Below are 11,940 nucleotides of genomic sequence, written 5' to 3' on the forward strand. Positions count from 1 at the left end.
GGTGGCACGGATAAAAAATCATATGACATCCTTAGATTACTTATCTTAACATTTTTGAAGGAAGAGATAGTAGCAGCATACAATCGGACCTATATTGAAAATGTTGTGATAATGACGAAATCAACGAGGGTAACGGGCGGTATTGACTGCACAGAAGTAATTTAAAGGACAGAAAAATATAATAGAAGTTTACTGTCAGGGCCTGGGGGGAGGGTATTCGGTTGCTTATGTATGTACAAATTGAAGAAATTTTCATTGCGTTGCAAGGAACGTGGAAATAATGTGACATCTCGCTTAGGGGGAAGTCCAGCCTAAGTCGCGCTCAGAGAATTGGCGAAGCCTTGGACGTGAACGACATACGAAACGACTTATCAAGTCGTATTTATTCAAGACAACCTAGATTCGAATATATCCCTTCACTCATCTCAATGGGATGCCACCCGTCGTCCGCACACAATGCGTGTTAAAGTGGACCTCAAAGGGTGAGCGCGCCCTGCTTCTGAAGCCAGTGCTAGTCCACGTGCAAACCAACGAGGTCACTTCCCAATCGGGGTGGGCCCAGCTGCCCAGCTATGTATTAATAAATTCACCACCATGCAACACTTCGCCTTAAAATAAAATTCGGTTGTTACTCGAGTCCCGAGCGGGCCGAACGCCTGGTGGGTAGGCAACCCATTGTACTCCCGAGCACGGCGGTTTGAAAAGCTTCTAGGCCCTCGGGCGGTAGACCACTCTGGCAGGTCGACCAAATCGTAAAGCAGCTTTGAACGACAATGCTATCACACCCAACGGCATTAGTATCAATCAGCTTTTTGACAGCTTGAGGCAAGGACTCACCTCTCCACAAAGCATACAGCAGGCTAGAACTCCAAGAGACCACCAGTCCACTGCATGTCCATATGGTTCTTGGCTGAGGACCTCTGGGGCTGTAGAAAAAAAAAGGTAATTCAATGCGCAAGGCCTTACGCCATCATTTTTTCAAGCTGCAATACATACAACAGTACATCGATTATACATACCAATATATTGTAATGTGCCACATATAGTTGTTGTTCGGTCCCCATGTCGCAACCACTTTGCAAGTCCAAAATCTATCAATTGGCAGTGTCCATCGGAATCAAGCAGGACATTCTCCATTTTGAGATCACGATATATCACACCTGCATTGTGCAAGAAGTCTAATGCAAGAGCTAGCTCTGCAGTGTAAATTTGGACCAAGTTTTCTGGTAAAACTGTGTGGTGTTTGCAGAGGTCTAAAAGTTCCCCACCACTGACATAGTCACTAACTGGCAAAACAAGATGAATGAGGCTAGAAAGGTTTATGACACTTAAAAATGGAGTACAATATGAAAGAAAGCAATGACTCCTTACCAATGAATAGCTGTTTTCTACTTTGCCAATAGAATGGACAGTTGACAATAAATGGGTTATGTCCACAAGTTGATTGGATTCTTGCTTCATCCTTCACTTGTTGTACAGCACTCTCAGCAATAATCTATGGTACAAAGTGAATTCACCAATAGGAGACTTTTTCAAGGGAGACTACTTGGCTCTCACTAGAAAACAGTACCAGTCATCTGTTCAAAGAGGGTTTTATAAGGTACCTACCTTAGATTTTGATAAGATTTTCATAGCATAATCATTTCCAGTATCAGCTTTCTTTACATGGAAAACCACCCCAAATGCGCCATGTGAAATTGGATTAACAACCTTCCAAATTACAAAGGGCACCACATTCATAAAACTTTTCAAAATTTGAAATAAATAATCATGATAAAGTAAATGAACAGGTACCTGAAAATTTAATTCCGTAACTGGACCCTTAATGTTAAAGTCCGGTAGAAAAATGGCTTCTATGTATGGTACAGGCCATGTAGTTTTGGCTATGTGATAAGGATTATTTAAAGTTGATTCTTTCCACCTGAAACAAGAGACTGGTCATATAACTAATGTAAAACATAACAAATGTAAAACTCACTTTTCAGTTACCTCCTCCTTGAAACTCGGGACCACGGTCTTGAAACACTGTACGCAGACTGCTGACTAACACCACTAATAAACGAACGACCACTCCAGTTATTCGTCAAAGTAGTCAAACTGAACTGAAAAAAGAGGAATCAAAATAAGCACTGCTTAGAACACAATTATTACAAGATTCATCATGAGATCAAAATAAAAATGTCATATGTTTTTGAAAATGAACATATAATGGAAAGTTGTAGAAAAACCTAGTGGTTTTGAACATTAGTAAAGGCAGCTCCGTCATTATTTCTTTAACAATAAATGATCATGTGATAGTATGGTAAAAGGTTATACTGCCACTCCCATTACTTGTACCTGACTAAAATCTTGACGTCGCTTGTTGACTTCGTTTCTTGTCTGACCATAGCAGGATAGAGTTTTTTCATTTGCGTTTCCCATTTATTGTTGTCATTAGAGAACGTAGCTGAGTGGTGGTTTAAAAGTGTTTACAAACATTTGGGACAAATTAAGAAAATTCTGATATTTTGAAAGTCCACCACCTGTTACTCCAGTTGCGAAAACATCCCTCACCCAGCATGCATTGATTCTCACGCATTCAGTAAACTGAAAGAGCATCATAATGCATCAACCTCGTCTATGTATGGTTTAATTAAAAGCAACAATCATATTAAAATTAAGAGAAAAACAGGAAATGTGTAGTTTCTTAATTATATTTCGGATATTAATGGTGGCCAGAATGTAGTGTTGTCTGCTAGCTTTTGTTTTCATTTTCAGTCGCAGTCGCAGCTCACTGTTTTCCTGTTTTAATGTCAAATTTTATCTTTCATCGCATTTGAAGGATATGTCAGCATTTTTAACAGATCTAAGATGGATGATTTAAAAGACAAGTTCTATTATGTGCACAGCTCTTCTGTAGAGAAGAAAGTGCAACTTAAAATGTGGGTATTTCTCTCACAGCAGTGTGTTCGCATTCCCTGCGAAAGCCACCTAACCTAAGTTATTATCATTATTATTATTAACTATTACATACCTAAGGAAGCAATTCGGTTCCTTAGCCTCCTCTTTTTTTTGTAGTTTCTTGCAAGTTTACTTTTAAATTAAATTATCCCCATCAAATGTCAAAATTGTATGTTGTTATCTGTTCTACAGTGGTACCCTAGATGGAAAATGCTTAAAACCTGAATATGATAAATTGCTTGAAAACCCTATGCTGTCCTTTTCTGGTTTGTACAAAGAAAATTGTGCAGATCTAATTGTGGAATGCCAGGTTTTTTCTGAAGGTCGACCCTTAGCTTTGCCAGTCACAACCTCCTACAAGGCATTTTCTTCTCGATGGAGGTATGTGAATAATTTGTTTACCTATTCAGAGGATACTGACATAGATCGTATAAAGAACAAGAAACTTTATTTTCTAGTTGGAATGAGTGGGTTGTGCTTCCTGTCATGTTCTGTGACTTGCCCCGGGATGCTCAACTGGCATTGACAGTGTATGACTGTGTTGGCCCAAGTAAATTGCAACCAGTAGGAGGTACAACTATTGCACTATTTGGAAATCATGGTGTTTTTAGACAGGTAAAAAGTCATATTAATACCACATTTAAAATTAAGTTGTATTTATACCACATTCAAAATTAAGTTGATTTGGTGTGATCTGGTGTTTGTTTTTGTATTTCAGGGTATGCTAGACCTCAGAGTTTGGCCTGATCGTGTTGCTGATGGATCGTTTCCTAGCTGTACACCAGGAAAAGCTCGCAGTCATGGTAAAGAACAGATGCAGAGATTGTCAAAGGTTTGTAGCAATAACCGCTTTACTTCGTTAAATCAAAATGTTTATTTGCACAAATTTTGTAAACCTATGCCATTGTAGCTGTATTTGTACTTAGCTCTTGTATATACATTTCCTAATAGGTATGTCATAGCAAAGGTCCTGCTGTAGTAAAAATCATTTAGTATTTTTCAAAAATATTTAAATTTGACAGTTTCTGGGTTGTTTGCATCAAAAGTAAGATTTGCCAAACATTTATTATTGTTTTCCTGAAAATATTTCAGACATTACCTTTAAATCTCTCGTCAAATAACCAACTCAGGGAATCTTCATCGAAAACTAAGTTATTGAACTGACATTTAATGGTCAAAGCTCTCTTGAAAAACGTTTAAATCAAGAGGGGAAGCAGGAAAGCATGGAAAAGCCAGCCTAGGTCCTGCGATATGGCCATTGTAATAACGGCACACCATGCAGAAAAAAGAGCAGTGCTATTTAACGCTAAATAAAGAAATAAATTACAACGTTTGATCATGTTAGTTCCATATTCCCTATTAAAATTATGCAGACAGATTTCTGTCTAAAGTTTCAGGTCTGAGCACTTCATTACTATGACTCAGGACATTGGCTGTGCAAGTTTGGTGAATCTCAGTTTTGCCTAACACTCCTTAGGGACTGTCGAATTAGTTTGAAACAATTAACATTCTTCAACGGGCTCTTGCCAAATCCAACATTGGCCATCACATAGATAAAATTACAAATCTGTGTCCTCATTCTTACAAATTTACAATGAAAACATGATCTTCTGTATTTCATATTTCCTAATATTCTTCTCTTATCTTTCAGTTAGCTAAAAGACATAGGAATGGATACCTGCCAAAGGTAGATTGGTTGGATCGTTTATCATTCAGGGAAATGGAAGTAATAAATGAGCGTGAGAAACGGAGCTCTGACTTCTTGTATCTTATGGTGGAGTTCCCTTGTATTGAGTTAGGTGGTGTGTCAGTAAGTATATTTTGCTGTGGTATTGAATCATCATCTTAAATATCATCTTTTTTCACCCCTTTTTATACCTGAAACAGCATTCTGTGGTGTATTATGAACCTGATGGTGATAGTGTGTATCCGTTCCAAGCTCAACCAGAAATTGTAACTGTGCCTGACCATGAAATTCTAGAGGTAAATTCTGCCCAGTGAGAAGAAATCTTCAAACTAGATATGAGGCAAAATACTATTAAATTGTTTTGTCTCTCAGGAAAATCTTGTTGAAAGCAAGCATCACAAGCTTGCTCGCAGCCTGAGAAGTGGAATGTCTGACAAAGATGCAAAACCGAATGCAGCAGTCCGGGACACTTTACACAATATTGTTGCGTATCCACCCACTAAAATATTAACCACAGAGGAACAAGATCTTGTGTGGAGATTCCGATTTTATCTTAGCAATCAAAAAAAGGTAACCCATTGCCATTGGCAGTGCAACAATTTTTCCAAGTATTTATTGGATTCTAATTCTTGTAAATGTTTCCAGGCTCTAACTAAATTTTTGCTATGTGTAAACTGGAAGCTTAATGCAGAAGTGAGACAAGCCCTTAGTATGCTAGAAAATTGGGTGCCTATGGATGTAGAAGATGCTTTGCAGCTATTGAGCCCCCAGTTCACTCACCCCGCAGTTAGACGTTATGCTGTTTCACGTTTGCAGCAAGCCCCTGATGAGGTATAGTCTGAAGATGATGTTCTTTTGTAAATTTCTTACTATTTTTTATGATTTGAAATACTATAAGAAGGCATTGTGATGTCATTAAATTTTTGTAGGATCTTCTCTTGTATCTACTTCAATTAGTACAAGCTCTGAAATATGAAAATTTTGATGAAATAAATGCAGGCTACTCAAGAGTTGTGAATACCTATGCATCCCAGGAAGAAAAAGAAGGATCTGCTGTTGTATGTGAATGCAGTACAAGGTAGTCAAACATAAATCCCTCTTAAGTTTTTGTGTCTTTGGAATACTCTAGATCCCTTGTTCTGTTATAATATTATTGTCATTATTGGGTCCACAGTGATACTAGCAGTGGTGGTCTTGCTGATGGGGAGTTATCTGAAAGATCTCATGCTACATCATGTGTCAACAGTAGCTCTAATTCTACGGAGAATCTTGCTAGTTTTCTCATATATCGGGCTTGTCAAAATATCACGCTTGCAAATTACTTTTATTGGTAAGAAGTTTTAGGTTGCATTTATTCTTGCGTTTATTCACTTACACCTTTTCTGTTTCCTGAAACTAATTTGTTGGTTTTTTTGGTGTGTTTTTTTCAGGTACCTTGTAACTGAGAGTGAATCTCATGAGAAAGAGCAGGATGTGGGTATTTATCAAGATAATCCTGCCAGAGAGATGTATCGTACTGTAAAAAAAACTTTCCTTCAAGTAAGTGTGTTTCTAATGAAATGTACTTTGATCAAACTATTTGACCTGCTTATTAGGTTTTGTCTTAATTATTTTTTGTTTCTTAAGTGTGCATCTCTTTTATAATTTGCAGACCTTACAGAAAGGTAATAAAGATTGGCAGGCACGCCGAATGATTTTAGCTCGCCAGCAGTTGTTTATCATTGAGTTAGTAAAACTTGTCAAAATGGTTGCACGAGAAAGTGGTAACCGTAAGAAAAAGGTAAGGCCATCTATTGAATATCGATAAAAACTGCAAATGCAAAGATGAAATAAAAAATACTCTGTAATACTATAATAAACATCAATTATTTACAGATTGAACGCCTACAAGCTCTTTTTGTAGACGCAGAAGCCTTCATGATAAACTTTTCTAATTTTGAACCACTACCATTTCCTCTCAATCCTGATATTCATATCAAGGGAATTGTGGCTGAATCGTGAGTTGGAAGTTTTTTTACCAGTGATATTGTCAACAATTTATTGAACTATCACTTTAGGCATTTTATGTGATTTCAGGGCAACATTGTTCAAGTCTGCTCTCATGCCATCCCGTTTAACATTCCTAACAACGGATAATACAGAATATGTTGCCATTTTTAAACATGGAGACGATTTACGTCAAGATCAACTTATACTCCAGAGTATTTCTCTGATGGACAAGCTACTTCGTCGAGAAAATCTTGACTTGAAGCTTACACCATACCGTGTTTTGGCTACCAGTACTAAGCACGGTATGTACAATAATTTAGGTTTCTGTCTGTATTAAATCAAGTTTACTCTATTGAGTGAGTTCTAAGGGTAAATGTACCTTCTAAAGTTCACTGTATATTGTTTTCTTAGGCTTTGTTCAGTTTATTGATTCTATGCCTGTTGCTGAAGTTCTTCAATCCGATGGATCCATTCAAAACTTTTTCAGAAAACATCATTTTGTAGAGAGTGCTCCATATGGCATTCAACCGGAAATAATTGACAATTATGTCAGAAGCTGTGGTTAGTGTTTGCATGGATGAAATTATTGATGAGCAGTTCAGATCTCAACTTCTAAATCTGTTAATATTTTGATGTTTTAACTCTTGCAGCAGGTTACTGTGTCATCACATATATTTTAGGAGTAGGTGATAGACATCTCGATAACCTTTTACTGACCTCAGATGGAAAGCTATTTCACATAGATTTTGGATTTATTTTGGGACGAGATCCGAAACCACTTCCACCTCCAATAAAGCTGAGCAAGGAAATGGTGGATGCCATGGGTGGTGTAGATTCAGATCACTACCATGAATTCCGTAAACACTGCTACACTGCCTTTTTACATTTGCGAAGGCAAGGCTTAGAATACTGATCTATTCTTTCATTTTCTCACTCTTGAGATTCATAATTGATGAATATTTTCTCTCTTTTTTCAGACATGCCAATCTTATCCTTAACTTATTTTCACTAATGGTTGATGCAAGTGTACCTGACATTGCTTTGGAGCCTGATAAGGCTGTCAATAAGGTTCAAGACAAGCTAAGATTAGACCTAAGCGATGAAGAGGCTGTGCGCTACATGCAATCTGTTTTAGATGTGTCAGTTTCAGCAGTGTTTGCAGTCATGGTGGAACAGTTCCACAAAATTGCTCAGTACTGGCGTAAGTGAATATATCTGTGATATTTAAGTTTGTCAACTCTGCAAAAACAGTTTTCATTTACTGTAAAAATTAAGAAAAATGTAAGACTGTTGTTCAGTTGTATGACTTTGTGCACACAATCCATATTACACTATGTGCACAACAGATGGCTTTACCATTTATGAAGTGTTAAGTACTGATGTGACCAGAGCAGAAGTATGTATCTTAACTTTTCAAACTCTGAAATACAAAATGTGATATTTTATACCAATAATATTAACTTGTTGTACACTTAATTGTGCCCTAGAATTATGTCCTATGTATTTCAATGTAAAAGCGTATGACTGTGGTGACTATATCCGTAGGAGGGCTTGAGATTAGACCACAAAGGACCTTTCAAAAACTTAAAATGGTGCTTTATCATTCACAGATTTGTAAGTACAATATAAAGTTTAATGAATGTAAAAAAGGAACCACAAATATTAAGAAAAAAAACATAACAGGATGTAGGTACAGAAACTAAGGATTTTATTTGAGATCAATTGGAAGACCACAGCTCAACATGAGAGCTACGAAGATATTTTTAACTTGCAAACTTAAACCTAGTATGACTCACTAAAATACAGTGTCAATTTTTAAAATGAGTGAAGTTTGTACTGTTATCTAGAGTTTCCTTCACAGAAAGAAATGTAGTACCTCGAGTAAAAGATTCAGTGAACAAGGTTTAAGAGTAGGGAATTTTATAAATACTAAAATGTAGGTTTAAATATTTCAAAATCATTATCAAATCCCACTTAAATAAAATATCACAATGACAATAAAATAATCTGATGGTAATTGGAGAGCATCGACAAAGTTTCCCAAACAATTTAAAACAGAAAAGGGCAAAACATTTCAAAACACTTACACTAATTACCGAGAGCTATTGTCTCTCGACTTGTAAGTTATTCCGCGACTTTTCATGTCACGTATAACAATAGCAGGCAACTTGCCCGCAACTGAGATGGCATAGATTCCTTTTGAGAATCGACCTGCAAAATCAAATGCATTAACCTACCTATGACGCAAGGCATGCAAATATACACTGAGAAAATAGAGATTGCACACATACTTATTCTTTGCCATTTGGCCACCCAACTGTCCTCAGGGCTCATAACTGCAATCATTCTGAAAAATAATGATAAACGAATATAAATTATAGCCATGATATCATGCTTAACCAACCCATTCAACGATGGTAGACCTACCCGTCAAAATTATTGCTGGTACACACATAAACTTTATCACGATCATTCTTCATGTGTAGAAACTCGTCACAGTTCTCACAACCATCATTTTCAAATTGGTCAACATTCTAAAATGGAAAAATAAAAGAGATTAGAAACTACTTGATCTAAGACGCCGGACAACTTAACCACATTCCTTGTTGTTTACCTTGATGAGTGAACAACTGAGACATGCCCGAAGCTGTCGCAAATCCTTGGGTATGGCGTCCATGGATAGTTAGTATTGAAATATATTACTACGCTAAGGTGAAAGGTCAGTGAAATACAGAAATTTCAGCTATTTTTTCCAAATGTCAAGACAATACTATATACTATGTTGGTTGATGTTTACAATATAAAATGGCGGGATGGTGCGCTCGCGTACAGTGATTTTCTCTTGTCTTCTGACGTCATCACTTTCGTATGACAAATTTAGAAAAAGGAATACATATTCACGTACACATTCGAATTGAGGCGGCGAAGGAGCCGGCGGGGCGCGGGGCGGCCGAGGGGGAGCACCGCACCGCGTAGTGTTGTTATTCTGTAAGTCACTTCCCAACTTTCTGTGCATTGAGGTATCTGCTGCAATTCAGTCAGCTATTTTCGTGATTGCACTTGTGACTAATAAGCCTGTAGACGGCCAGTAAATGGCCAAGGGCGCTTTCTTCCTCTTGATCAAACAATGCCTCTGACATCTGCCGTCGCGATTTTGCCAGAGTTCTTCGTGTAGTGATAGTGCACTCTCCGTATTTCTCTTTCTTCAATAAGTTTTAGTTTATTTACTCATATTAATTTTTGGCAACGTTGGCTATGTCTGTTTTGTTGCCTCTTTTTTGTACTTTTTAATGTTCTCTCGTTTTTGTAGTTTCCTTATTTTTTCCACTGTCAGCAGTCTTTCTTCAAACTTAACGTCTCTTTTATTATCTTCCAGAAGCCATGGATTCATCTGGGGAGCTTGAATGCACTCAAGTTCTTCAAGACAGTGATCATGGAGAGCCTCAGGATAGGTTCGAAACAGAAAAGTTACATGTATGTTCTACTTTAGTCTAACTGCCTTTGGTTAATGTCTTCTGTGTTATTATATTTTGGCATTAAACGTCCTTTCATTTCTTTCTTAGGTTGGATGTTTAGCAATAAATGCCACTCAGTTTCCTGTATTTAATGGAGATACATTTATTGGACGTGATCCTAAACGCTGTTCTATTATTCTTGACAGGAAGGTTTGTACAATTAACATCAACTGAGTGTAAAAGAGCATAAGCCTCTATCTTCTTCAACTGCTTCCACTTATTACTTCCTAATTTTATTCAGCAATTTTCTATTGCAGAGTATATCATCTCATCATGCTTTGATCGAAGTTGAATCTGGTCATCATCTTATCTGTGATTTAGGCAGCAGCAATTCAACTCGACTTAATGGGGTATGGCTTTCTGTGCATAGGCCTATATTGCTTTAACAGGACACTATGAAGTTTTGAGAGGTCTTATTATTTTTGTTTTGCTGTATTTTGTGATTTACAGATGCTTTTAAAACCTCATGTGCGTTATAATCTCACTAATGATGCTAATGTACAATTCGCAGACTTGAAGGGAATTTATTACATAATTGAACCTTCTAGGGTAAGTTCCTGTTTTTGTGCATGAGAATTGTTTACTGATCTTAACAAATGTTTTTAAATATTTGTATCTATTACTCATGTCTAATGGTTTCATCATGATTTTTTAGGCGATTAGCTGTGATACCTCCAGTGACGGTAAATATGGAATCCTGTTTCTTTAAACAAGTAAAACTTTTGCACTGTTGAAGCTCCTATTTTTATCTTTTAACAGATATATTTGCCACACCTGCCAAAAGTAGAATTGGATCAACCCCTAGGAACAGTAGTTTGGTAATGTAAACCGTTATTACGCTTTGGTTGTTCTAATATATAATCTAAACTAATCCTTCAATACCAAATTTTTAATTCTGCAGAACTTTTCTGGTGATGAATCTGTAATTGGCAGTACACCTATGAGATCAAATTTCAAACAACCTCTTCCAAGGACTGCTTCTAAGCCATCTCAGCGAGATTCAGACAGCTTTTACCAACAAGCTACATCATATCAATCAGCTACTAATACTCCTGTGAGCAATTCAAGTAAAATAGATATTTATGAGGCAGAAACACAAACAGAAGAAGAAAGTGATACTTCCCTCTTCAATGATACAGTTGATAACAGCAATTGTCAGAGAGTGATATCATCTTTTGTAGTACCATGCACTCAAGAAGTATCTGGAAATTCTAGTATACAGTTACATTACGAAGCTGATCAAAGTATGAATGATTGTTCTGTTGAATTGCATGAAGATGGAAATTCACTGATAAAAGAAAAGGCAGCTTCATCCAACATATTAGATGACTCCAGAAGCAAAAAAGGTGATGAGTTAGATAGAGAAGAGCTCAGCGATGTTGAGCAAAAATTCATAGAGGAGGAAATGGACAGAATAGAAAGGAGTATGAGCTCAGAAATGTTAGAAAACACTACTACTGTATCTGCACTGCAAGATGAAGAGAAGAGTACAGGAGAAGTCTTACAAGATAATAAAAATCCACCCGAAGTGAGAAGAGAAACAACGTCTATACATTCCCCCAACCAAGCAACAAAATTAACAAATTACAATATTACTGGTAATGTCAACATCTGTGAGGCTGCACCACAAATTGTCAATACTGTTGCCTCAAAATCTGAAACAGATGATGAGGGAGTCTATGGTGCTTGCACAGAAGCACCTAGGAAAATGGATGACGTCCATGATGCTGCAACCCAGATGCTTGAGGCACCCAAAGACAATGATGATAGAGGAAAGCAGGCTACCCCCTCGATAGAAAACAAAAATGC

General features: G+C 37.1%; 3 protein-coding genes across 3 annotated transcripts in view; 1 reads left to right on the forward strand and 2 right to left on the reverse strand.

Annotated features, from left to right (window-relative positions):
- LOC113210512 (serine/threonine-protein kinase S6KL) overlaps nucleotides 1-2,590 on the reverse strand; it is a 36,305-nt gene extending 33,715 nt beyond the window's left edge. Inside the window, exons 1-7 of the mRNA XM_026428548.2 lie at nucleotides 2,338-2,590; nucleotides 1,990-2,102; nucleotides 1,795-1,921; nucleotides 1,609-1,710; nucleotides 1,372-1,495; nucleotides 1,020-1,286; nucleotides 838-926 (exon numbers count right to left, since the gene is read on the reverse strand). Coding sequence (XP_026284333.1) covers nucleotides 838-926; nucleotides 1,020-1,286; nucleotides 1,372-1,495; nucleotides 1,609-1,710; nucleotides 1,795-1,921; nucleotides 1,990-2,102; nucleotides 2,338-2,421 — 906 coding nt within the window. The 5' untranslated portion in view covers nucleotides 2,422-2,590. The remainder of the gene's footprint in view (nucleotides 1-837; nucleotides 927-1,019; nucleotides 1,287-1,371; nucleotides 1,496-1,608; nucleotides 1,711-1,794; nucleotides 1,922-1,989; nucleotides 2,103-2,337) is intronic.
- A 92-nt stretch (nucleotides 2,591-2,682) lies between these two features.
- Nucleotides 2,683-8,076, forward strand: LOC113210507 (phosphatidylinositol 3-kinase catalytic subunit type 3). Its single transcript, XM_026428542.2, has 17 exons — nucleotides 2,683-2,921; nucleotides 3,133-3,321; nucleotides 3,399-3,555; nucleotides 3,659-3,772; nucleotides 4,592-4,750; nucleotides 4,828-4,923; nucleotides 5,000-5,197; nucleotides 5,273-5,458; nucleotides 5,557-5,705; nucleotides 5,802-5,957; nucleotides 6,058-6,166; nucleotides 6,279-6,407; nucleotides 6,503-6,624; nucleotides 6,704-6,918; nucleotides 7,028-7,177; nucleotides 7,267-7,510; nucleotides 7,594-8,076. The coding sequence occupies exons 1-17, from the start codon at nucleotides 2,851-2,853 to the stop codon at nucleotides 7,823-7,825; spliced, it is 2,676 nt and encodes an 891-aa protein (XP_026284327.1). The 5' UTR covers nucleotides 2,683-2,850; the 3' UTR covers nucleotides 7,826-8,076.
- A 227-nt stretch (nucleotides 8,077-8,303) lies between these two features.
- LOC113210511 (transcription elongation factor SPT4-like) lies at nucleotides 8,304-9,466 on the reverse strand. The gene is made up of 4 exons (XM_026428546.2): nucleotides 9,231-9,466; nucleotides 9,044-9,150; nucleotides 8,908-8,963; nucleotides 8,304-8,827 (listed from the first exon to the last, which is right to left on the reverse strand). The coding sequence occupies exons 1-4, from the start codon at nucleotides 9,291-9,293 to the stop codon at nucleotides 8,709-8,711; spliced, it is 345 nt and encodes a 114-aa protein (XP_026284331.1). The 5' UTR covers nucleotides 9,294-9,466; the 3' UTR covers nucleotides 8,304-8,708.
- Nucleotides 9,467-11,940: the final 2,474 nt, after the last annotated feature.

Source organism: Frankliniella occidentalis, unplaced genomic scaffold (assembly GCF_000697945.3).
Source record: "Frankliniella occidentalis isolate FOCC.00 unplaced genomic scaffold, Focc_3.1 Scaffold82, whole genome shotgun sequence".
Classification (NCBI taxonomy): domain Eukaryota; kingdom Metazoa; phylum Arthropoda; class Insecta; order Thysanoptera; family Thripidae; genus Frankliniella; species Frankliniella occidentalis.

Bases quoted from the DNA above. Each gene is read 5' to 3' on its own strand.
- LOC113210507 (XM_026428542.2), top strand. From the start codon at position 2,851: ATGGATGATTTAAAAGACAAGTTCTATTATGTGCACAGCTCTTCTGTA. The intron at 4,751-4,827 runs GTAAGTATATTT...TACCTGAAACAG, and splicing joins TTGAGTTAGGTGGTGTGTCA to CATTCTGTGGTGTATTATGA. The intron at 6,625-6,703 runs GTGAGTTGGAAG...ATGTGATTTCAG, and splicing joins AAGGGAATTGTGGCTGAATC to GGCAACATTGTTCAAGTCTG.
- LOC113210511 (XM_026428546.2), bottom strand. From the start codon at position 9,293: ATGGACGCCATACCCAAGGATTTGCGACAGCTTCGGGCATGTCTCAGT. The intron at 9,151-9,230 runs GTAAACAACAAG...TTTCCATTTTAG, and splicing joins TCAGTTGTTCACTCATCAAG to AATGTTGACCAATTTGAAAA. The intron at 8,828-8,907 runs GTATGTGTGCAA...TTGATTTTGCAG, and splicing joins GGCCAAATGGCAAAGAATAA to GTCGATTCTCAAAAGGAATC.